At 41.6% G+C, this 21,251-nt stretch overlaps 1 protein-coding gene across 1 annotated transcript in view; it reads right to left on the minus strand.

Annotated features, from left to right (window-relative positions):
• Positions 1-969: 969 nt before the first annotated feature.
• xpr1a (xenotropic and polytropic retrovirus receptor 1a) overlaps positions 970-21,251 on the minus strand; it is a 62,230-nt gene continuing 41,948 nt past the window's right edge. Inside the window, exons 4-15 of the mRNA XM_047587856.1 lie at positions 19,192-19,412; positions 18,825-18,974; positions 18,622-18,705; positions 17,378-17,459; positions 17,038-17,225; positions 16,251-16,430; positions 13,812-13,980; positions 12,208-12,408; positions 6,593-6,759; positions 6,377-6,516; positions 5,992-6,216; positions 970-5,092 (exon numbers count right to left, since the gene is read on the minus strand). Of these exons, the coding sequence (XP_047443812.1) occupies positions 5,035-5,092; positions 5,992-6,216; positions 6,377-6,516; positions 6,593-6,759; positions 12,208-12,408; positions 13,812-13,980; positions 16,251-16,430; positions 17,038-17,225; positions 17,378-17,459; positions 18,622-18,705; positions 18,825-18,974; positions 19,192-19,412 (1,865 nt within the window). The 3' untranslated portion in view covers positions 970-5,034. The remainder of the gene's footprint in view (positions 5,093-5,991; positions 6,217-6,376; positions 6,517-6,592; positions 6,760-12,207; positions 12,409-13,811; positions 13,981-16,250; positions 16,431-17,037; positions 17,226-17,377; positions 17,460-18,621; positions 18,706-18,824; positions 18,975-19,191; positions 19,413-21,251) is intronic.

The following is a 21,251-nucleotide window of genomic DNA, read 5'->3' on the forward strand; positions in this document are numbered from 1 at the left end:
CAAACTAAACTACAGCCGACAAACACAGTGGATTAAGCCTTTTATTTACGTAAACTGTATTAATCTGGTTATTTGTATAAGTGATTACGTGCAACTCAAAATCAAATAGGAGACTCGTCATAAAAGTTATATCACAGTCCCAATGTGAAGTCCATTAGTAACACAATGAAGACTCGCACTGGAATTTTTTTTTTTGTTTTGTTTTTTGTTCAGTCCTCAACCCCACCACCATTTATTAAAGACTGAAGAAACCACTTGGATGATGGTGAAACAACTGCAAGACACCCAACAAGTCCATTAGTATCATATATAGTATCGAATCATTGATCCCATATCACATGGAATTTAACCAGCTGTCATTTAGCTCAAAATACAAGATCAGGATTACATTCACTTTATCTGCTCAGGGAGACATGTGTCACAAATGAAATCTCCAAAAATGCTACAAAACAAGACGCTGTGGTGAGACTGTTTTGTTAACTGTGGTTTCCAGGGTCAGGAAGACACATTTTTCTTCTGAACGGTAAAAACGGCTTTGTTGGATCCTGAGGGCCCTTTTGGTTGATGATTCATCACAAAGTTAAATGTGTTCTCTTCTGATTTTTGTGGATGCTTCCTCTCTGCCAAGAAGCAAGGATTTTCAGGCTTTTCGGGATGATTCATTTCTTCTGGTTGGCACGCTGAAATGTAACTGCGTCAGACTCTGTCTGCCCACTGGGACTCGAATCACATCCCTAAACGCTGACTTTGGTCGTGTCTACTGCATCTATATAAGAATAATTGACCAAGATGTGCACAGATATTAAGAGCAATGAAACCACAGAGGAAAACAACTAATGTAGGCAGAGGAAAGAAGAAATACTGAGCATGTGCATATTAAAGAGTGTTTCTATATTCACAGAGCTCCATCAGGGCCTCTGTGAACGGGAAAAGACCCAGCAAAGAAAGGAAAAAGACAGTCGAGACAGATTGAGTTTTAAAAATAATTGTGGTTTATAAAACCCAGATATGACAGGATCACCAAAGTGGATACAGAAATACAAATACCATCAGAAAAACCATCATAGAACAGTGTTATACACTCGACATGTACAGACTACTCTGTAAAAGGGACTTGGGGAGGATGGTTCAGATTGTAAGACATGTTCCTTTCTTTATGTCTCTTAAAATCACATTTAGCCACTATGTATTTATTCTGTAACCTTTTTTTTTTAATCAAAGTAGAACATCTACTGAACTACAGGTACTATCACATTCAGCTAGTTTAAAGAGTACAAACAACACAGAGAGAGAGAGGGAAGGTTGCACAGATATCAAGCACTTTACATCACGAAGGTTTCAGCAAGCAATGAAAAAAATCATCCGTGGTTTTTACCCATGAGAAAAACAAGGACGTCGGGGATGATCATCATCTCACCCAACACAGACTGTACAAAATAACCCTGTTTTCAGAGCGGACGCTGATCAATTTAAAGGTTTGTTTTGCTCATAGAGAAGCACCTCAAAGTGCTTCCAGCGAGCAAAGAGGAGAACCTCGAACTGTTTGGGAGACATTCAGCTGAGACCTGGACAGATCTGGGATCAGTTTAACAGCATCCTGTTGTGATGTGGGTCCTCCTTGACCTGCCAGAGGTCTGTTCCTGCGTCTCACTACAATATTTCCAAAGTGCTTCTATCAGCAGCAACAGATTAAATGGCCACAATACACTCACTCATCAGGTCAGTAGGTAGACTAGTGACCAGGAATGCATCCTAATATTTTAGTCCTACACTTAACCTCTTAACTTCCTGAAAGTTATGGTATTCAGACTTTGTCTAAATCGTGTTCCTTCAACTTTTTCAACTTTCAGGGTTTGGTTTGTTATACTATTGAACTGCAATACACAGAACACATTTGTATTTTTCTGGCACCCACGTTTTACTCACTAGCTTTGATTCAACCTAGTTTAACAACACCACGAACTACATCCTCCAAAATGATCATCCAGATGTCTCAACGTGAAATGAACATTATACCCTTCATGAAGCCAGGACTGTATTAGAACGCATTCGTCGGCAAGTGAGTGTATTTTCATGCACATTCACAACAAACCCTGGACCTAACCCTCCCTCCCCGGAGATGATGGAGCCTTGAAATACGAAGGAATCACCAGCAAGATACGATCAATCACATTCTCCATTTCTATGGATTACTTTTTTCTTTTTCTTCTACTTTTATACAAACACGTTTCAACAGCTTTACACATGAAAAAGAGTGCAGGATTGTGAACAAAAAGCTCCTCGTCACCTACAAAATACTGCCTGTCCTGGAGCGAAGAATGGCAACGTATGAAATCCATCATTGTTGGTGGCTACAATGATTACTAATATACACATTAGGTCAAATAAATTAAGAGCTATGTACAATGTAAAACTAAAGCAGCATGCAGGCAAGACAACAGAGCTTTTTTTTAATTTTATTTTTACAAAACCACCTGCTGAGTGTTGTGCTCTCCTACACCCGAGAGGCAATGTGTGTGTATGTGTGTGTGTCATGTTTTGTGAGTATTTAAATGGACAGAGAAGCTATCCACCTTCTAAACAGTTTTTACTCTCTACTCTTCCAGTTCACATTATACACTCATTGCACAAAGAGGCTTTCCTAAGAAGAGATATATATATATAAAAAAAGGAAAACGGAGCAGAGGAAACAGGACTTTTCTGTAACAAACCTGTCCTGCAGCTCTCTGTGCTTTGTCTAATGACTGATGGGTGGTGACACAGTGGAGCCACAGGGAGGAGGAAGAGGAGCAGAGCTGAGCAGAACGAAGGGGTCAAAGCAGGGACAGGAAGTAAAACACACGGCAACGTTCCTCTGAGGGCCGGGGGTCCTTCAACAGCAGCAACTTGCTTTAAAATCTTCAAATGTGAAGAGCCATGAGTGAGGGATTAGCACATTATCCAGACACGTCACCTGGACGACTGAGAACCTTCACAGGCCGTAAGCACATTAGAGCTGATCTAACAAACCACAACAGTTGAAATCATTATGAAGTTAGTGAAGCATTAAACACAGACAGGCTACATGTAGATAAGGTAACAAAAACAAACAGACTGATTAAAGCCTGGATACAGAGAAATGAATGAGCTTATGAAGCATTGTCAGATTTGATGACTGCCAAACACCCTGATGCTCACAGAAGTAGGCCAGTGTTTTTAATCTTGAATGGTATTGTCTTCTGTTCAAACTATCACAGCAACACATTTTGTACTAGTTACTACGGTAAGAAATCTCCTCAAGAAGAGCAGATAAGTGGAAAACCTAACCTAGATCGTGCGAAATGGGGTGCGTTACAGCTGCAGAGTGTATACCAGTAGTTCCCAAACATCTTCCATCAGTGGAAACAGTTAAACTACATTTTACTCTAAAGTATTCTCCAGCATTTCTTTGGCACTGACAGATGATTTACTGCCCGTTTTAAGACCAAAAACACGAGAAAGCAGGATGAACATTTTCATCAATTCGTTTTGGACAGTGTCTGATCACAATTTCTCCTATCAAAGAATCTGTCAGTTTTGTCCATTACTGCTGCCTGAATGAACCTGGCTCATCTAAATTCTTGCAGACCTCACAAGCAAGAATGTTTGGTTCATTTAAAAATTTAAAAATGTTCCTGGAGCTTCCAGTTTGAGATCCACTGATTTCACGATCCACCTGTACGTCGTATTCTGGTATACACACATGTTGGCGGTAACGCCAGCACTCCTACTCAACTTATCTCTAAGATCAGGCCTGTTAACAAAATACAGCCCATTAAAAACACTCCAATCCTGAATGGACTCTGGTATCTTCTCATTCATTCATGCAGGCTGCATGGGCGGAGCTACTCTAGCCACAGACACATTCATAAAAATAACGCTTTGGTAATTAATGCAATGCGTGTACACTTGCTCTAGTTAACAGGGCATTTTAAGATAACATGACACTACAGTCTATGAGCCATTTTGCTCTAATTTGAGGTTGGGCACAGATATGAGCTCATTAAAAACGAGTTTAACCTAGAAAAAACATTATAAAATACATAAACAATCACTGTGAGGATGCTCCAACTAGTCTCACTAGTACAAACACAAGTAGAAGCACTGAACAACTACAGTAGAATAATAATGCACATCCATATATATTAAATATATTACAAAGAAATGTATCTGATTAGAAATGCTTCAATCAAAATGTTTTTCTTCGTGTTTTGTGTATTAAATGCACTTTTCCTGCAAGTGCCTCCAGGGTTGAGATTTTAAAACAGACAACTCGAAAAAATAACAAAGACACAGAGAGATGACGTATAAAAAGAATCAACGAGCAGTTGATTAGTTTTGATATGCTGCGATGTGAGTCCTTCCTCAGGTTTCTGTGTGTTAGTATGAAGTCTTTAGATTGGCTTTGTCTTCTCCCTGTCGATCCTAGCGGAGTTAAAAAGGCGTGTAAACAGTCGTCTGTGCAGCTTCTTCGAAATAAACCCCAGATAAAATAAAAAGTAGAATCCTAAGAACGTAAAATATCTTCAAAGTAAACAACACGTACTAAAGAAGTCTGTTTAAAAAAAGAAGGGCAGTGTGGTCTTGGCTCTCCGGTTATGTGCAGCAGGATTTCTTTGACATATGTCCATCTGTCCACCTGCCTGTCTGTCAGTCTGACTGACTGTCTGACTGACTGACTGAGTGACGTTTGTCAGCGTGGCGTTAGCTCTCTCATAAACTGTAGCAATATTACACTATACTTGTGCTTCAGCAGGTTTATCTTTGTGTGTGTGTGTGTGTGTGTGTGTGTGCATTATACTGTGTGATTTCTATACTTATAAAGACTATTCACCAGGATATACAGATGAGGTATGTTCTATAGAGGTGAGGACAGTCACTGATTTAAAGACTGAAGGTTAGGACTACACATTAAACTATGAGGGAGAAGGGCTGAGGTTGAGGTCCTTATAAGTATAGTGGAACAAGGTGTGTGTATTTGTGTGTGTGTGTGCGTGTAGCGAGGACGTTGTGGACTCAGCTGAAGGCCTCGTCATCCGTATCTTCAATTAGCACCTTTGTATCCTTCTTGGATCTGAAAAAAAGAACATTTCAAAAGTCAGTGTACTTTCCATTTGGCAATATACACTCACTGGCCAGTTCATTAGGTACCGGTCTGCCCATTAATGCAAACATCTGATCAGTCAGTGACACGGCAGCACTGAGGCATCTAACCGTAGTCAAGATGATCAAACTGAAAGAAATATCCCCCACTAACCTCCATTATAGTTATTATCACTATTAATAGTTTTGTATATGTCTGTTTGTTTTGATTTATTCATTTATTATTTTCTTTTTAAATAATTCTTAACGGAAGCATTATTTTTCTTTATATATTCTTACTATAGTATAATATGTACTATTTAATTATCAATCATATTCTTTACTATTTATTTGTAATAATGTAATAATTATTATTATTCTTTTATTATTATATTCATAATTGGTAAACATGTAATTATCAAATGTAACACCATGAAAGGTCTCACACACACAAAAACTCATTGTTCATACTGTTCATATCTGTATAGTCTGTATTGTATTGTCCAAAAAACAAAACAAACAAACAAACAAAAAAAAACTGAAAAGAATGGAGTAGAAAACAAGTTAAGAGACTTTAAAATGGCATGTTTGTATGTGCCAGATTGGTTGGACTGAGTACTTCACAAATATTTGATATTCTGGGATTTTCACAAACAGCCTCTATGGTTTACAGAGAAGGTCTGAAAAAGAGGAACTTTTCTGAGAGTGGTTCCCTAAAGCTCAACAACAGATGACATAACAACATGGAGCCAGACCTTAAGTCCACAAAATGTCTGACTCATTGTGTTTTATGAAGCTTTTATATTTTCAAGAACCCTGCTAGAAAGAGGTCATTTGTTCTTTTCACACCTTCACTCTTAATGCAACCAAAGTGTAGATTTGTTGTCTTACTGTGAGGAGGACAGCAGGGGGCGTCGCAGTGACAGGCTGTAGGACCTCTTCCAGGTCTTTTTGCCTGAGCGGTTTCGCACTCCATCCTCCTGATCCATCATCTGCTCCAGCAGCGTCTGGTCGTCGGCGTTGAGTGGCGCCACAGAGATATCCCTTACAGCACGAAACTCACCACAGTTATTCAGGTGCTCGTTCTCCAGACGGAAGAAGTTCCAGACAAAACGCCTGCAGAGAGGAAGTGGGAGATGAAAGATACTCTGGGTGCCATGGGACTGGCTTGAGAGACGTGTCTTTCTGTCTTATCAGCTGTTATCCTGAGAGCCAAAGCTCCTCATCCTGTGTAGCACCAGTATATGAGGGTCAATAAGCTTTTATTCAGACCCACCTGAAGACCTCAAGAGGAGCCAGCACGGTGGCTACCGTGTCGCCCACAGAGGGGAAGCTGGTCATTGTGGTCAGAGAAATCTGGATGGTCCAGGCAAAACGTAGGATCACGTCTTCTATAATAGCACAATAGTAGTAGGCCTGGACACAGAGGACACGGGGTCAGAGTGTGAATGCTTCCAGGTCATGTACATATGATGTCTAGCAGACTCTCTACCTTGTGTGGGTAAACTATCTCTTCTCTGAGGAAGGTGTTTTCCCCTGCTCCGCGGTCAAACAGACCCCAGTCCATACGCAGATCCCAGATCAGGGTGTAGAGGGAGCTGATGGTGGAGAACACGATCAGCAGGTAGAAGAACATGTCAGCGTCCGTGTGTCCTTGTTCTGAAATAAACACACACACACACACACACACACACACACACACACACACACACACACACACACACACACAACTTTGAGATTCATAGACCCTTTCATGATCTGTACAGATTTGAAACAAAAGACACATCTGTATCTTATAAATAAGCTCTACAACATCTACCACCTCACTCAACATGTGACGTTGTTTATTAATACTTTGGCCACTAGAGGGAGCCATGCTCCCACTAGTTCATCAACAATGACTGAATGGATCACATCTGAACAGTGCTGTGACTCCAGTGGAAAGCAGAGTCCGAAGATCAAGTAGTACAACCTGCTTTACTTACATTATATTTTATTTCTTACATACAGTAACTGAAAACATTTGTACATTTTTTTATCAGCTATTAAAAAATACATTATTTGTATTCTACTCTATAAGTATCTTATATTTTGTGCAGAAATTGGTATTGATGTGTCTATTCCCCTTTAGTGCACACTAATACTGTATGTCTGCACGAGTATGTGCATACATTAATCGTCATGCAGCGTATAGTGTACTAGTGAGATTTGTTTCCTTTAAATAAATTACTGAATGCTGAATTGATTATCAAAATGATCAAAGTAGCTGGTGATTAATCCTCAGCTGACAAGCAATTAGCCATCTCACTGTTGCAGCGTTTTATAGGCTCTTTCAAGCAGTTCTGATTAAATGTGTAAAAGGTCCAGTATTATTCATTCGTCTGTGCTGTGAAAGCATGTAGAGGAGAATAACTGCCAGCTACCTCCATCTGTCCCAGTGTGTCATATTTCTAATATCCAAACAAAGACTCTGTTGGCTGAGTAAATGTTTATGCTCCTCAGCAGCATGTGCCCAAATGTGTGGAAGCTTTTTTAACTGCAGCTCTAATATCACTTTTAATTCCAAGTTCTCTAGTTTCCAAATGAAGGAGCTTCTACTTCAGGCTGTTACATGCCATCTTATTTACAGACTTAGCTCATTAGTTGACATGACATTAGAACACGCTAAGTACCTGCTGGCTGCACTAATAATAATCACCACTTGTCCAGGACCTCTAAGTTAGTTTAATGTACTAAGTGTGTGATTAGCTGTGCTCTGCAGCATCTTTACTCTTTTTGTGGAGGCAGCGTGGATGCGATGGGCTTGTTCCTCGCTGGGTGCTGATTTATATATCAGCACCCAGGGGCCTCTCACAGTGACTCACACAAACAGCAGCCACCAGACACAGACCAGGCTTGCTGCCATTTGTCATAGTTGCTGCTTCTTCCTGCTGCCAGCCAACGAGACGCCGGGGAGTAGAGCGGGTACGTTTCTAACGGAGAATTACTGCTGCTGCTCTGTTAACTGCTGCGTCCATTGTGCTCTTTGCTGCTTCGGCTGAGCGATGGGATGGAAGGAGTCCCCGCGGCCACACTCAGATCCCCCGGCTGTAGATTAAACTTACTTCAGGACAATAGACTCCTTTCACTGGAGAATATCCTCGGCTTGTATGGTGCTGAGGTATTTAACCCTTCAGTTTCTGTGACGGCTGACGTGTGGGTTTCCATCAGGCTGGTTTGCTGCTGGACCATTAGGAGGTTAAGTATGGTGGGATGGACATTGATTGGATGCTCAGTATGGGCTAACGGTGGTCACTGGCCCTGTCACACACACTCAATCTCTATTCGCCTGCCTAGTCTCTGTTGTTGTACTCGGGCACCCAGGAGGTTAAACACTGTTAAAGACGGAGCACATCAGTGGGCTCGCTTTATGCAACGGACCCATTGACGGAAACAAGTTCACAACGAGAATAATCACAGGGATCAACAAGAATTTTCCTTCATTTGTCAGCAGACTGTTTAAAGAGAATGCAGAGAGAAACTGTAATAGCTGCACTTGGTTATGGTCTCTTTAAACAGTCAGCTGGCAAACGAAGGAAAATGCACCTACACCTCTGTCCTACATTAGCTGAAGGTAACTATTTAGATTTAAATACATTTAAATGCAAAGTATTTGTAGTTTGAGCAGATGAAGTGTGTTGTTTTAGATTGAGCCAGTGGTACACTCCTTTGGCTGGGTGTCACATTTCAGATGTGTTGTCACAGGTCTACAGAGTGTGATTTCTCTTTAATACTGTTAGAAGCCCAAGGAAAACAAGCCTATTTGATATTTTACAAGACAGCTGTGCAGCAAAATATAAATCTATCTTGTGTTTTGTATCCCAGTCATCACCATCAGAAGTGAGGCATTCAGAAATGGAGTCAACCTGCTGTTATAGTGAAATGCTTCCTACACATTACACTGTGCACCATTATTAACAACCTAACTGTGTATCATATCATAACAGTATCTGGCACAGGGATATATGTCATGACGGACTATTTTTTTAGCATACACTTATTGTGCCTGGACCCAGATCTTCAGCCTGTCAGATCCAGATGTGGCTGTGTTTACTGCAGGAGTTTGTTTGGCCATAGATGGGGTGAATTAGAGTTCAAGCAGAGAGGAAGATTTGACTCTCAACAGGGTCTTTTATCTTCACCGGTGAACGCATGCATTTGTCTGAGGGTGTGTCAGTATGTGTGTTGCAATTCCTCTCTTGATAATGAACGAGGGGTCAGTACATGAAATGAAGTTATAAAGGTTGTCAGTTCTGGGCTCATCTCTATTCCTGCAGAGTCCAGCAGACATGTGTTCAGCCTCAGGCTGGTAATTACATATTTCTCCTCTCCTCTCCTCTCCTCTCCTCTCCTCTCCTCTCCTCTCCTCTCCTCTCCTCTCCTCTCCTCTCCTCTCCTCTCCTCTCCTTTCCTCTCCTCTCCTCTCCTCTCCTCTCTTACTTTTCTTTTCATATCCATTACATCTGAGAATCAGCATCCCTCCCAGGTCGATCTCCCCCCTTCCCTCTTGTTTTTTCTCTTTTACCTCTTTCTTCTCTGTAGCAAACCTTTTATTTTTAACTCTCCTCTGTACTCTATCATTTCTACAGGTTCGCTGCTCTAGCCTGACTCTATTCATTTCCACCTTTCACCACCACAGCCATCCTCTCTCAGAGACCAGCAGGAGTATTGTTCCTCAGTGGTCAGGGGTTATTTTAGAGCATTTGATGTTGATGCTACAAACATAGATGTCTTTAAAACTGCATGTGCTGACACCTTGCAATTTACCTCTGACTTTGTGCTATCTCCTCTCTAAGCAACATTTCTGAGTCAGAGGCTTTGACTATCCTTGCCGACAATGCAACATCCTGTTTTCTGCCTTTGCTGGTCCTTTGGAGTTTAAATTAGCATTATGCTTGTACCTCCCCTGCATCTAAAACAGCCATCAGTCTGAAGCCACTGTACATAAAGCGGATTCTGTATTGATCCCAAATAAAACATCTGCCTTACTGCCCGGCCTCACAGTGTAAGGTTTGGGATGCTCAGCTTAAACCAGGAAATCCTCTAACATCTCTCAGGTTACAGGCCTCAGAGCATCTGCTGAGATTACAGTTTAATGACAGCGTCCAATCAGTCAAAGCACTGAACTGAGTGTTTCTCTGAGGGGGAGAAACCTGCTGCAAATGATTCCACCACAAATCCCAGACATAACACAGTCAAAGTAAAAACTACAAAAATAAATAAAAAAAAAATCAGCCCTGCAACCCAGGTTGACCTATAAATACCATAGATGGGACTGTGGCTTGTAATTTCACAGATTTAGATCTGCAAATGGAGGCACTGGGCAATGATCACCACTCAGCCCTCTACAGAGAAACCAATGATTTATTTGTTGCATTTATGGTTTAAGCATTTCTCTTTCCCGGAGCTAAATGTGGGCAGTTCCAGGAATTGGTGAGCTGGTGAGACAGTGAGGTCACGCTGAAGCCAACGGAGCCGTGATCAGGTTAGCAATGAAGGTGACACATCCCTCACAGACACTGGGACCTTTGCCAGACGCTGACTGACACTCTAGGCGCCGTTTACAGCTGGACCCAGCAGTGTGAACACGACACCAACCTGCTGTCTTTTCTGCCAGGTCTGCTGGGTAATGCAAGCAGACTTGGCATCCTCGCTCCTGTCTAAACTAAGACTCCAGAGAACATCAATGCTTAAGACTATTTCATACTCTTACTTGGTAATTTCAATATGACCTATGGTGTTTTTGCATCACTTCCATATTTGGGTGCAGGATGTTCTGATATTTTAAATACACTACAACAATCATTTCTGCAGGATCTACTTAAAATATCTCCGCAAAAGGCAATTTCCTGAACCATCCATTCACCGTCCCCGAGAGCTTATGTGTGTAAGTGTCTGTCTTCCCACCCTCCTCCTTCACTCTTAAGCAGCGTTCAGTCTTGGCCTCCATTATCACGTGGGATGAAAGTCAGCTTCATAGAGAATAACACATGAAGAGAGGCTATTAGTCTGAGGGTACACTGGCTTCAGACCAGAGGAGAAAGAAGGATATGGTTTAATGGACGCCTTTCCTACTGAGCTGTGATCGGAAAAAGAGCTCTGTCCGTCTGTCTGTCTCTCTTCCTGTTTCCCTCAGTATCACTGGTGGTCAGCTCAGGAAGCAAATGCATTGATTTAAATTCATATCGGAAAAAGAACAAAGTCAAGCTGAGAAATAACATTTAGCAGTTCAAAATGCTGAAGATGGAAGTTTCACAGTTGACATTTTGCTGGAAAATACATTTATTTGAATGTCAGTTAACGCTTAAATACGTGAGTGGCAGAATGAACTGCTTTGAAAGGAGGCGTGTGGACAAATATCTGTGACGGAGAAGCGACATTCAAAGGCTGCATACTGAAAGGATTTTATTGCCTGGGTGCAGTGTCTTTGAACATGAACTCCTTTGTGATACAGCCTATGAATCAGAATAATTTCTGGCTAATTGTGAAGTTGTCAGAGGGAGAGTGACTTGACTGTTAATGGTAAGCACACTCTATCCCTGTGCTTTTCTCCCAGCCCTGTTCCTGGTAGATTTTATATGGGACTATTTCAATCTTCTATTTTTCTCCACTTTCAGCCTCTAACTTCTAACCTCCTGCCATAAGAGTGAATGCCAGACTGTGAGAGCAGATTCTTGTTTATCCACCATTGCGTTTGTCAAACCTTTTCCATTTCCATTATAAATCTCTAGGCACTAATGAGGAAACCAAGGCCAGCTTCTAGCTTTTGCACTCAAGGTCACCTCTGCTTCCTGAGCTCACAGGATTCCACACAAAAGCCTCAAAAGCCTGTGTGTTGACATGTTCCCGTTACACAACAACACTAATACTGCTGCTTTAGTTTGTAGGTTTGCCAGCTTCAGCCAGACTTATGTATGTCTGTCATGTCTGTGATTCTAGGTGTCCATTACAGCGCTGAAATAAACAGATGAGGTGTTGGTGCGTCTCCTTGGCTCTGATCGTCCCCCGAGATTCATGACTCACGGAGCGGATATCTCAGTGTGAATATGGTATGTTTGTGTGCCCTACCTCGGTGCGTGGCGTAGAGGGCAGCGAAGGTGACGACAAAGAAGGTGGTAGAATATTTCCCAGCATTCACCAGGTGCGGGAAGGCCCTCTTGGTGTCACGGTAACGCCTCAGGCATTGGATGAAGCGGAACCAAGCAGGCAGACACTGGATGATGGCGCGCAGACCGTACGAGTAGCTGTGACACACGAATTCACTGGGATCTAGAATGACAAAAATTATAAGGAAAAAAAAATCTCTTCTTTATTTTTTCTGCTTTTTGTCTACAAAAAAAATCCTCTCCAATATTCTCCTATGCACTGAAAAGCTCATCACTATGAGAAGCACACGTTGACCCCAGTGTGGCCAAACATTTACACTCCATTAGCTCTGACTTAACTGGCAGCATGCAGGCCAAGATATTGCTGTTGGACAGCAATTAAAACCTCATCTACATCATACTTTCTCACAGTAACGCTCAAGTGTCTGGAACACTGTCAACTTAAGTCTTACACACTTCCATCCAAAAGATTTGTGCCTTTACGTCCATGTTATGATACGAGGCATCAGATGAGGAGCAAACGCTGTGATTACAGTCACATACAGTATGAAAACTGATCTAAGGTCCATCTATCCATTAGCTGTATATCGTTATCCATCAGAGGGGGTTCAAGGTGCGGGAGATTCATCCTACCATCACCACAACCACTATACTGATTGGAATAGATGTAACAAAATGTAAAATATCTTTTACATTATCAAATAATCAACCTGACACATAAAATGTGCAGATTGTGTTCTGTTGTCCCTGTCTCCTCAGCAGGCTTCTTCTAAGTACAGTGCATCTGCTTGAGTTACTGCATTTAATTTTACATTTCCTAAAGCACATGGTTAAATCGTTAAATTGTACAACAATACAGCAGCAAAAATGAAAAACCCACATAGTTAAGTTCATGCACAGTTAGTTTTCTTTTTGTCTCTGTTTTGTTTTATTTTAGGATCACAATGACAAAATAACACAAGAAAAGAGGAAGTACACCCTGTCCCTCAAACTTAAACGTTTAATCTTAAACGCAACTCGATGCTGCTTGTTTATGTGCATACACTGATCAGGCATAACATTATGACCACCTTCCTAATATTTTGCAGGTCTCCCTTGTGCCTCCTAAACAGTTGTGACTCATCAGAGATTGGACATGGACCTTCTGAGGGTGTCCTGTGGTGTCTGGCAACACAATGCTGTTAGTGGGGGCCTTTGGGTCCTATGGTTGAGGGGAGGGGCCTCTGTGGATCATCCCACCGATACTTGATCATGTTTGGGATCTAGTGAATTTGGAGGTCAGGTCAACACCTTGTCCTGTTCTTCATGTTTTTGAGTTGTTCTGTGTGTGTCTGTGTGTGTGTCAGGCTGCATCCTGCTGGGATTGTCATAATATGGTCAGTGTTATTTACTTCTCCTGTCAGTGGTCATAATGTTGTGGCTGATCATGTATGTCATATTTCAGCGATCCTGCAAAAGGTATGAAAACAGTGTCACATCATGCGCTACATAAGGTTTCTCTTTAAAAAACTTTTGAAAATGTTGGCGACAGCGGTGAGCACTTCTGACCACAGATCACCGCCTCACCTTTGACATTGGGTAGCAGGCCCTTGCTGTCGCTCCACTGCAGCTCGAAGATGTAGAAGCAGATGAGATACTCCAGGTCCATCAGAACAAACACTAGAGAGTTGAGCTGATCGGCCAGCCAGAAGTCTGCAAATTCAACTCGGTGAAACGGTGCGGTGAACACACGGAACTAGGGACAAGCAAGAGAAGAGACGGAAGGTGAAAATGAGATGTAAACTGAAAAGTGTTTAGTGCCTTTCAGAAAACACCTTGGCCTAACTTAAGACTACAAAATCTCCCTACAAAACTCAATTCAGAGCGGGCCTATGTTTCAACACCGGGACGGAATTAGTCGACAAATAATTACTATAAAATTGTTGCAGCAGTTCAGTAGAGAGCAGGAAGCAACCCCCATTAATGATCTGTCACACACAAAAGGATAAAGACTCCAGACTGCCTTATCAGCACTCTACAGGAAACTCTAATGAGTCACGCTCCGTGTCTCTATGAATGAATTTGTGTATTTGTGTGTCACTAATCATCAGTGTACAACACAAACATGTTAAACAACCTGGGAATGTCTTGTGGCCCTCTTTTATGGGCGTGTTATTTGGGATAGGAGTTTGGCAGGGACTCAGTTATTGACCACGCTTTGTAAAACGATACAACCTCACTCAACTCTCTCCATTTACCCCCAGGCCACATCTGACATTCAGGAGCGACTGCACGCGTCTCTCCATGAACACTCTCACACACGAACCCCAACATACTCCGTCCTCCACTGCAAATGTCAAAGAATATTGATCTTTTCTTTCTATTTACAAATATAGCTGTATTATATATTTCTCTTCACCCGTCAATCAAAGGCAGTATTGATCCAGAGGCCATCTCACTCATTTCCACTCTATGTGGATGTCTCAAGGCTAAGCCTGCAGCGCTCTTGTGGTAAGGTGCTCATTTCTTGAGCAAACACTGGTGCTAGCTCCACAATTTGTCCTATGATGAAACTATTGTCTTCAGTCCACCTGGCATGGAAACAGGTGGGCTGATTTCCTCATGTAGTAACATGGAAAAAGAGATAAAGTTATATTTAGCCTAAATCACTTTGCATGAGAATGACTGACTGATGTCATTTTTAAATGTTATTAGGATTTTGCAGGACCAATCAAGACTGTGACTGATTATGGAGCCACAGCAGGGAGGAGCAATGAAGGAGCACGCTGGGGACTGCAGGGAGCTGTGACGGAAAGGACAGGAATATAGGGAGGGGGTCTGCTGCTGGTACTGGGGGATAGTGAGAGAGGAGGAGGAGGGCTCTATGGGAAGAGAAGAAAGAGGAGGAGGGACAGAGGAGCACTGGGCATCAGCATACTGATAGATCTATGCCTGTAATGATTGCACAGTCACAGCCTCCACTTCCCCTGAGACGAGCTGCATTCTATTATCCCTCAACCCTCTGCCCTCTGTCTCACTGCAACCCCCATAGATGCGTGCTCACACGCACGCAAACACACACACACACCCCAGTCTCTTTCCCGCAGTACTATAACACAGCTTAGACAAAGAAAAGAGTAACATCGGAGGGTTTTGTAAACAAGAGACCTGAGATGGATATCTGAATTGTCCCGCATTCATTGTGTGAGACAGAGATGCTCACATACATACAAACACACAGGCCTTTCTCCCTTAGGCAAGCTCATTCAGCTCATTTTGATATGCGGCACAACAAAATAACACAACATACATAGATCACACGTTTAGTTTATTTTTATCTCTATTTGCAGGCAACCCTAAAGCAACTTTTGTTGCTTTAGGGTTGTGGCTCCAAAATAACACACAGACAGAGGAACAGCATGCACCCTTTTACCAACAGCTTGTTTAATTCCTTGATAATAAATAATAATAATAAATGTCTGATATTTCTGAGATTCTGCAAAGGTTAGGAGAACAGTTTAGTATCATACGTTTCCAAAAGCTATTGCCATATTTTTTGAAAGCAGCTTTTAGTATTTAAAACCTTTGCACAGTAAACTTTCTCTTTGGTTTATATCAGATTTTGGCTCAAGTTAGTGTAATGCATCTTCATGCATTCAGTTTAATGTATCACAATTTTATGTACATAATATATAACATTAAAAAAAAACTATTTTCTTGAAAATAAATGTCCTATTACACTCAGCTTTAGCACCATGTATATTCAGCCCTGAGATAATACATTGTATCAAACAATATATCAGTTTATATTGTTTGCATTTGGTTCACTTTCAGTGAATCTACTTTTATCTGACAGTGCCATGAACCCTGACCTTTGATGTACGCTGTAACTCTGAACACAATGCACGATTTTCAGATGTGCATCATTTGAGGTAGTGTTCAAATGGTACAACTGTAATCCTTTAAAAATGAAGAAGTAACAGAAATACAAAAACACATCTCCAGCATGTATATTAATTGACTGACCAGCAGCTTCAAGAGCCAGAAACGGGATTTGTAGTAGCAGGTCTTGAAGGGGTTGATGAGGAAAAGCACCATGAAGCCATAAAGGATGAGAGGGTTGATCTGCATCGGTATGTAGATGTAGTCTGAGTAGACACAGGAGAGGATGCTGAGACACCACAGCACGCCCAGGAAGCCAGCAATCTGCAGCATAGAAGGGAGAAATGGAAGAGACTGGCATTAAAAGAAAACTCCTTTGACACATTAGCACAATTAACAAGATAATCTGAATAATGCAGAGCTTAGTAAATCCTGTTCTATAATTCTAGGGTACAAATAAAAGCCAACAGACCCTAGGAATATACTGTTTCTGCTGAATTAATCTTATTTTACGTGATCATGTATTCTTGAATCTGAATTACTTTTGTGAATAAACATATTCATACATTTACAGTGCATATTTTAAAAATCTGTGATTATCGATCACTATATAATGTTGTTTCAGGACCATGAACGACTTTGTTTGTTTTGTGTGTGCGCCCCAAAATGGTGAAATGACACAAAATATAGGACATAATGAGCTGCAAAGTCTCTCTCACTCGCTGAAACCCTGTGAGCTGTACTGTTTGCAGCAGTGATAATAACATCTCTGATAATAAACGTAAACAAAGACACCGGTCATTAACATGAACACATGGCTAATTAAACACGTGCGGTCTGAGCTAACAGCTCTCAGCTATTTTTATATCCTGAAAAACAGCTCAGTTACATACATTTCTATACAACTGTGTCTGCATGTGTCTTTGTTCACCTCAAACAGGTGTTGGTGTGAGAGGTTGTTTCTGGGATTGATCTCAAAAATCAGGACGTGGTTGACTCCAGCCTGCCTCCATCCATACGTGTTGATGCCCAACAGGAAGAGGAACTGGATCAAAAGGAAACCGCCCCTATAGATCCGCACCAGGGGCCACATGTTCTCGTTGTGGATAAACGCAACACCTAAAGCAACAACAGTGCATTTTCTGCTTTTTAGAAATAAAATACAATGTCTGAATGTGCCTAAAGACACAATGTACCAATAACTACCAGATATCTTACAAGGAAACATTACAAAGGAAGAATGAATAAAGTCAAATGTTTATGTGATCTACCGGAGAGAATGAAGGCGATGGCAAGAATGATGAAGAAGCCGCAGTAGAGACCCACGCGAAAGGTTGTCCAGGCCAAAGCAGGCTGAAGCAGTCAGAGAATAGAGAATAAAACATGAAAATATAAACATCTAGCCACTGTGTATATTAAAAAGTTCACATACACACTGATCAAGTATAACTTTATGACCACGTTCCTAATATATATATATTCCTAATATGGCTGTTTTTGCTGACCCATGCGGTGTTATCTGGCACCAAGATGTCAGCAGCAGATCTGTAAGTTGCGAGGTGGGGCCACCACATGGGGAATTTGGAGCCCAGATCAGCTCTTTGTTGAGCTCCTTGAACCAGGCAACCTTGTCCACACAACCCAGGGTTTCCCAGCAGAACACTGCCCAAATCATCACACTGCCTCGGCTGGCTTGCTTGCTGGTTAGTGCCATGTTTTCCCCAGATTAGTGACGCACATGCATCTGGTCATCGTTGTGATGTAAAGGAAAACGGGATTCATCAGATCAGGCCAACTTCTTCTATTACTCCATGCACATGGGCCAGCCTTCACTTCCCATGTTCATCAATGAGCCTTGGCCACCCATGACCCTGACACCGGTTTACTGCTTTTCCTTTCTTAGAAAACAACTCGTCAAACTCGCTCAAATCCTTACACTTACCCATTTTTCCTGTTTCTAACATCTTTGAGGACAAAATGTTCACTTACTGCCTATTATATCCCACTAACAGGTGCCAGGATGAGGAGTATTATATTATCGTCTAACTAAAACTTTTACCTGCTTGATATGCACAAATTCATTTATCATACACATGCAAACAGGGGTAAATGGAGAGATCACACATTGCGTAATTTAAGTGTGCCATGACAGTAATTAATGCGCTAATAACAGTAGATAAAACATCAGGAGGTAAAGTGGTACTAACCTCGATTATTTCTGAAAGATATCCTGTCTGTTCAACAACGGAAAGGCACTTATAAAATCAATAGTGAAGGCTCTGATGGCTTCTTCCGTCTTGCTTTCTCCCTTCCTCTCTCTCATGACAGACATCACACCTTCTGTTTTAATGTGCTTTTCTATCTCTATCATGTATACCAAAGTTCTTTCGGGGAAGTGTCAGAAAAAGCATACTTTGGGACAATTTTTGTTTTCATTTTGTCAACATTTTCACGAGTTTTTGAAATCGTGCAATGTCCTCCTGAAGAGAGGATTAAGATAAGCTGTACTTCTGACCTGAGCTGCCCCCAGTGGAGGAACTCTCAGCCTCTTCATGGCCCTCTGGCGATCTCCTCCCTCCAGCTCTGTGGTCACGATGGCCTAGACATAAAGACAACATTTATCTGGATGAAGGGGTTTGATGAATGGGTTATTATTTTTAATGCATGCCTTTATGTTGTAGTGTGTATGTGTGTGTTTGTCTATCGTTCAGCAGGCACCTCCGTCTCAGAGATGAGCTGTGTGATCTTCTTGCATGTGTAGAAAGGCGCCACCTCCACGTGGGCCACACGCCAGTCGGCCCCACGAGGAGTATCCAGGATCTTGTCATGTTTCTTCAGGATCTTACGGAAACCAGTGAAGTTCAGGTTCTGTCAAAGACAAAACTGTTACATATCTGCTCTAAACCAACAGATTTGAAGGTTTATTTACTCCAAACGACCTGCTGCAAGAAACATAAAGCATAACATGGCATTATACTTATTATTATACTTATACTTACAATTATACATTTGTATGAAAATGTAATTACTCTAATTGAAAGGATTGTCTGTTTCCATGTGTGTATTAGTGTGTGTGCTAAAGGACCTGGTAGTTCTGGAGCAGGATGAGGCTGAGGTAGAACTCGCTGAAGGCTAGCTTCAGGTCCTTGATGTTGTGGTGTTTGCAGCGCTCCTCCTGCGACAGGTGGAACATCGTCTTTCGTTTCCGCAGGCCGGGCGGAGCATTGCTCTCGCGCTGAGCGTCCAGTGACGACTGCAGTTCATTCTGCAGTGTGGCAGATCGTCTCTGGGCTTCAGCAAGTTTTTCTACAGAGAGAAAGGTAAGAAGATATAGAGAATATATATATATATATATATATATATATATATATATATATATATATATATGTATGTATACACATATTCAAAAACTGAAAAAAAATATATATATGTGTGTTTTTGAGCAGACTCTCATGCTCATACACACACACAGTTAGATACAGCATCCACACTTGGATTCAAAGGTTATATCCACTGCCGTTAAATCCATGAATGTACACTTTAATTTGTATTAGTGGCCTGGGAAGAACAATAAAGTACATAAAACACAATCCAAGCATAAGCTGTTAATGAGTTCTACACCACATAAAAGCACAGGGAAGGTACAAAGAAGACCTTTTACTTTTGGCTCTTGGTGCTTGTAAGAGATGTTAACTACCTGCTTCTGTATGACACCACTGATCTTAGAGGACAGTTTTTAAGATGAGTAGAGGAGGCTACAGAAAATGATACTTCATCTTTTCCTCTCCTCTCTTCCAGGAAACAGAAGCATGGAGTCTCTTAGGCTGAGCTGACATGTAAATGCTGTTGACTCAGGAACCATTATCTGGGTCAGAGATAGGTTAATACATCCTGAGACAGAGTGAGAGAGGAGGGGAGGACATCATGCAGGGCCTGGGCTGCATTTCACTGACTTCTATAGCAGTTCCACCTACTTTTCCGACACAGATTTGTCCTCATTCTCCTACAAATTTTACAACCAATCAGAATTAGTTCCCATAACAATTGAAGCCTTTCTCTTTTCTTCCATTGCAGAATAAAAATACATACGAGCTGAAGTTGCCATTCAGTTTTTGAACTTATGAGGTGGGTTAGAGGGTTTGGAGTGTGTCAAAGGGCTTAGCCAATGAATACATCCAGGCCTTACCCATCTTTGCTTGTCACTTCCATTAAAAGGGGGTCTTTAAATAATCCACAGTGTCATGTTTGTTGTTAGACATGCATGTTTCTGATATGGCTATGACTTGCAAGCTCTTCCAACTGAAACTGAAATCACCAAACAGGCTGGAGTTACAATAAGTAAAACTGACAATTCATTGCAATTGTCTGATAACACCCCAAAGAGAATATGGTTGCCAGCCTGACATTTCTGGGAAACTGGGGACTCCAACACTTTTTCCTCTTGTCCTCAACTGAGAAAAGCAACCTCTGTTCCTTGAACACACACCCATGCAAATTCTCCAGATGTCACACTACCTGCCACAGCTGCTCTTTGTCATCTAAATGTACAGTAAATCCTTATACTGGACTTGTACCGTCTGTCAGCAATGCATGACTGAATACATGGCCACAGCAGGAAAGCGTGAGAAAGTCAGGACCCTGGCCTGCCACAAGTAGGCTTAGATTAAGTCTGAGGTCTGTGAAGTGCCACAACAGCGGCTGGACAGTTCATCTGTGTGTGGCTAATGAGCCTTAAAGAGACAGGTGTTGGTGGTTTACATTTACACTGGAGTGGCTTTAAACTGACCGGATGAAAGCAAAACCTTCAATTTCTTTTACGTGTGTGTTGATGAAAGTGTTGTCCAACTGGATGGATTTTGGTGCAATGCAGCAGAATGGCTTTTGAGAGGTGAAGGAGCCCCTTCTAAGTGAGATACAGAGGGAAATAGCTGTGTGGAGGCAAGTGTCTTATGTAAAGTCAACACACAATCTATCTCCATCTCTCCACCAACCTAGCCAGCTTTTTCAAACACGGTAATAGTCATTCGGTATATGTGCCTGGTAGACATACTGTATCTCTGTAATTTCTTGCCTTGCCCTCCTTTGTGTGTAAGATAAAAAAGCGGCCTGGGATTAGGATGAAGACAACATTTAATCAACCTTACA

This window comes from Mugil cephalus, chromosome 6 (genome assembly GCF_022458985.1).
Source record: "Mugil cephalus isolate CIBA_MC_2020 chromosome 6, CIBA_Mcephalus_1.1, whole genome shotgun sequence".
NCBI lineage: Eukaryota > Metazoa > Chordata > Actinopteri > Mugiliformes > Mugilidae > Mugil > Mugil cephalus.